This window comes from Eucalyptus grandis, chromosome 5 (assembly GCF_016545825.1).
Source record: "Eucalyptus grandis isolate ANBG69807.140 chromosome 5, ASM1654582v1, whole genome shotgun sequence".
Taxonomy (NCBI): Eukaryota; Viridiplantae; Streptophyta; class Magnoliopsida; order Myrtales; family Myrtaceae; genus Eucalyptus; species Eucalyptus grandis.
Window position 1 is genome coordinate 9,071,968 of NC_052616.1, and position 2,968 is coordinate 9,074,935.

The 2,968-nt window shown below is 39.4% G+C and overlaps 1 protein-coding gene across 1 annotated transcript; it reads left to right on the forward strand.

Annotated features, from left to right (window-relative positions):
* The first annotated feature begins 883 nt into the window (after positions 1-883).
* On the forward strand, positions 884-1,543 carry LOC104443937 (late embryogenesis abundant protein At1g64065). The gene has a single exon (XM_018873158.2). It carries the CDS (start codon positions 884-886, stop codon positions 1,541-1,543), a length of 660 nt encoding a protein of 219 aa, XP_018728703.2.
* The last annotated feature ends 1,425 nt before the right edge of the window (positions 1,544-2,968 follow it).

The following is a 2,968-nucleotide window of genomic DNA, read 5'->3' on the forward strand; positions in this document are numbered from 1 at the left end:
GAAATTATTCTATAAAACAAAAATGTTACCAAGCAAACTCTTGGCTCCCCGCGGCCCTGCCTGGTGCATTTTCCATGTCTACACTGTTGCTAAACTTGAAAGGAGTGAAACTAAGCCAAGCGACTTGCAAATAGCTTTGCTGGATCTCATCTCGATGATTTTTTTTTTTTTTTTTTTTTGAGATTGACTACTCTTGTTTTGAGCCGAGCCGGACCTATTTGAGTATCTTATCAAGCTCGATCGATCTTGTCAATATTTTGCTCGTGGGCTCGTGAGCAAAATTGTGCTTCCTTTTTTTTTTTCTTCAAAAATAATTTTTGTTTAGACGTAGTATTCTTAAAGTTACATGATATACCCACATTATTAAGGCATTTTCAAGATCGAGATCGAGCTCAAATTCCTCCATCAATTGATTGTTATCGGGTCGAGTCATGTCCGAGTATTTCAAGCATCAACCAGCGAGGCAAGTGGAGCTTGCGCGTCGCTCCCTATTGGCATGGCTCAGACTCAATTATACCCCTAATTGAAAGTAATTAAATGGGAAAAAGATTGGTAAAGGAAGCTTCTGTCGAATATAATAAAACAAAATATCTCTTGCGTATCGAAGAAATTCCGCCCGCTCAGGTTCCCTCTAGAAGCCAATAATTTTCAAGGGGCAGCACGGGACGCGCTTTAGCATCTTAAACATCGCCGTCAACCAAAGTAGGCTCCTTTGATAATGCTCCATTACAGGATCCTGCATACTGTATATAAACCTTGGCAACACTCTCTTATTTCATCACTCACAGCTTCTCTCGCATCCAACTTATTCAGAGAGAAAAGAAACTCGAAAATCCCAAACACGAGAGGAAAAAAAAGAGGGTTTTGTGACCAAAGTTCAGCAATGATGCCTGAGAAGAACGAGAACCAATACCAGCCCCGAGAATTGTCGAACGGCCACCATCGTACCGATGAGGAATCGCTGCTGACCATGGAGGAGGAGGAGGAGGCCAAGCGCAAGAAAAAGATGAAGTGGACAATCGGCATCATCGCCTTCATCATCTTCCAGGTAGTCCAAGGCCTCTTCTTTGTCTTGGTCATCATGAAATTCAAGTCCCCTAAGTTCAGGGTCGCCGATTTCACCATCCCGACCCTGACCACCGAGACTCAGACATCTCCCTCGTTCAACATGAGCTTCGTCGCTCCGATCCGGGTCAAGAACACCAACTGGGGTCCCTTCAAGTACGGCGCCTCCAACATGACCTTCACCTATGGAGGTGTCCAGGTGGGACAAGTGAACATTCCCAAGGGCAAGGCCAACTTCAAGTCCACCAAGAAGATCAATTTGGATGTGACTCTGAGCACTCCTGATTTGCCCACCAGTATTAGCTCGAATCTTGGGAACGAACTAAGCTCACAAGTCATAACCTTGAGCAGTCAGGGCGAGCTTAAAGGAAAGATTACAGTCATGTTTATGTTCAAGAAGACGAAGATCTCACAAATGAATTGCAACATGACGATCAATACCTCGACAAAGGCGGTCCAATTTTTGTCATGTAAATGAGAGATGCAAGTGTGATTCCATGTCAAATGGACTTAGCTTCTTTCCTTCTTTTTTTTTTTTTTATAAATAATTTCGAGTGGTATGCTTATTTGTTTATTCGTTTTTCACATTGCTTCCTGTCATTGTTGAGTTTTTCTCCATATTAAAAACCGATTCTACAAATCATGCAATTTACCATATTTACGTATAAAGGGATTGTTTCGAAATTTATGATACGGATGCAATTAGATTTATCCAAAACTCACTTAATTGCGTGTCTTGTACATGATATGCAAATGAGTCATGTCGAAAATTGTCCCATCTTAATTTGCTGGTCAACTGCTTTGACTGAATGGAGACGTCGAGCGATGATGACCATCACGAGAATGGACCTGGAGCAAGAATTTTCGCAAGTGGACGGGGGCAGGTGAGAAGAGTCGGTATTTCCATGCCCCTAGATAAAATGAGTCATGCCTACGTCTAGACTATCTTTGAATAAAATTATATTCAAACCTAATTTGACGCCAGGTCACAAAACATGCTTTACGGGGAAAAGCATACCAAGTCGCAAACGCTCAGACTTTTCTCCTTGACTTTGTTTTGCTCTTCTTCTTTGTTTCCCATAAATAGATTAGTAAAATTCTCGTTTTCAATTGAAAATTTTAAAAATTGCAATATCGGTGGCCGCCCCATCATCATGAGAAAGAATGCTGCGAAAAAGCATTTTGATTGCACAAAATTGTTTGTGTTTGGAGTACTTCAGTGCACAAAATTAAATTCGAGCATGTTAAAGAAATAGACATGAACTTATCCGGTCAATTTATGCCCATCGGTGAAGATCTTCTATCTGGCACAATACACTTCTTGGTACCTCCGTGAATTTCAACCATTTATAAAAACCTCAATTTTTAAGTAAATCGTTAAAAACTATTAAAATGTTGAAGGGAGTTCCACTTAGAATAAAAGATCCATGTCCTATTCTCAAATAGGTGATGATAGTCTAATCAGTTTCTTGTAACACATGGATTTTTAGAATTTTTTTTTTAGCTTTTTACGAAAAAGATATTATACAATTATATTAGGAATTTAATTCATCTTCTTGATTCCCTTCATTTGAATGATGTCAAATTATTTCACATTAATTTTTTGTTGTTAATTCCCAAATCTTCTTATGGTTGTTGTTGATGCATTTTCTTTTACATGTCCAAACTTCCAGATTTGCCACAACATCACAGACACGTACAATTTCCATCAGGCAATTCAGTTTGTGTTTTGACATACTAAGGGAGATAGGACATATCCCAAGTTCTATTTCCGTTTTCGATGCCCATTTAATACATTGTTGGACATGCAATGTTATGTGAGTAATCTTATCCCTTAATATTTAACCCTCCTGTCATCTCATGTTCTCGTCTTCTGTTCAACCTTATTCATGGCATGTTATAA

Bases quoted from the DNA above. Each gene is read 5' to 3' on its own strand.
- LOC104443937 (XM_018873158.2), top strand. From the start codon at position 884: ATGATGCCTGAGAAGAACGAGAACCAATACCAGCCCCGAGAATTGTCG.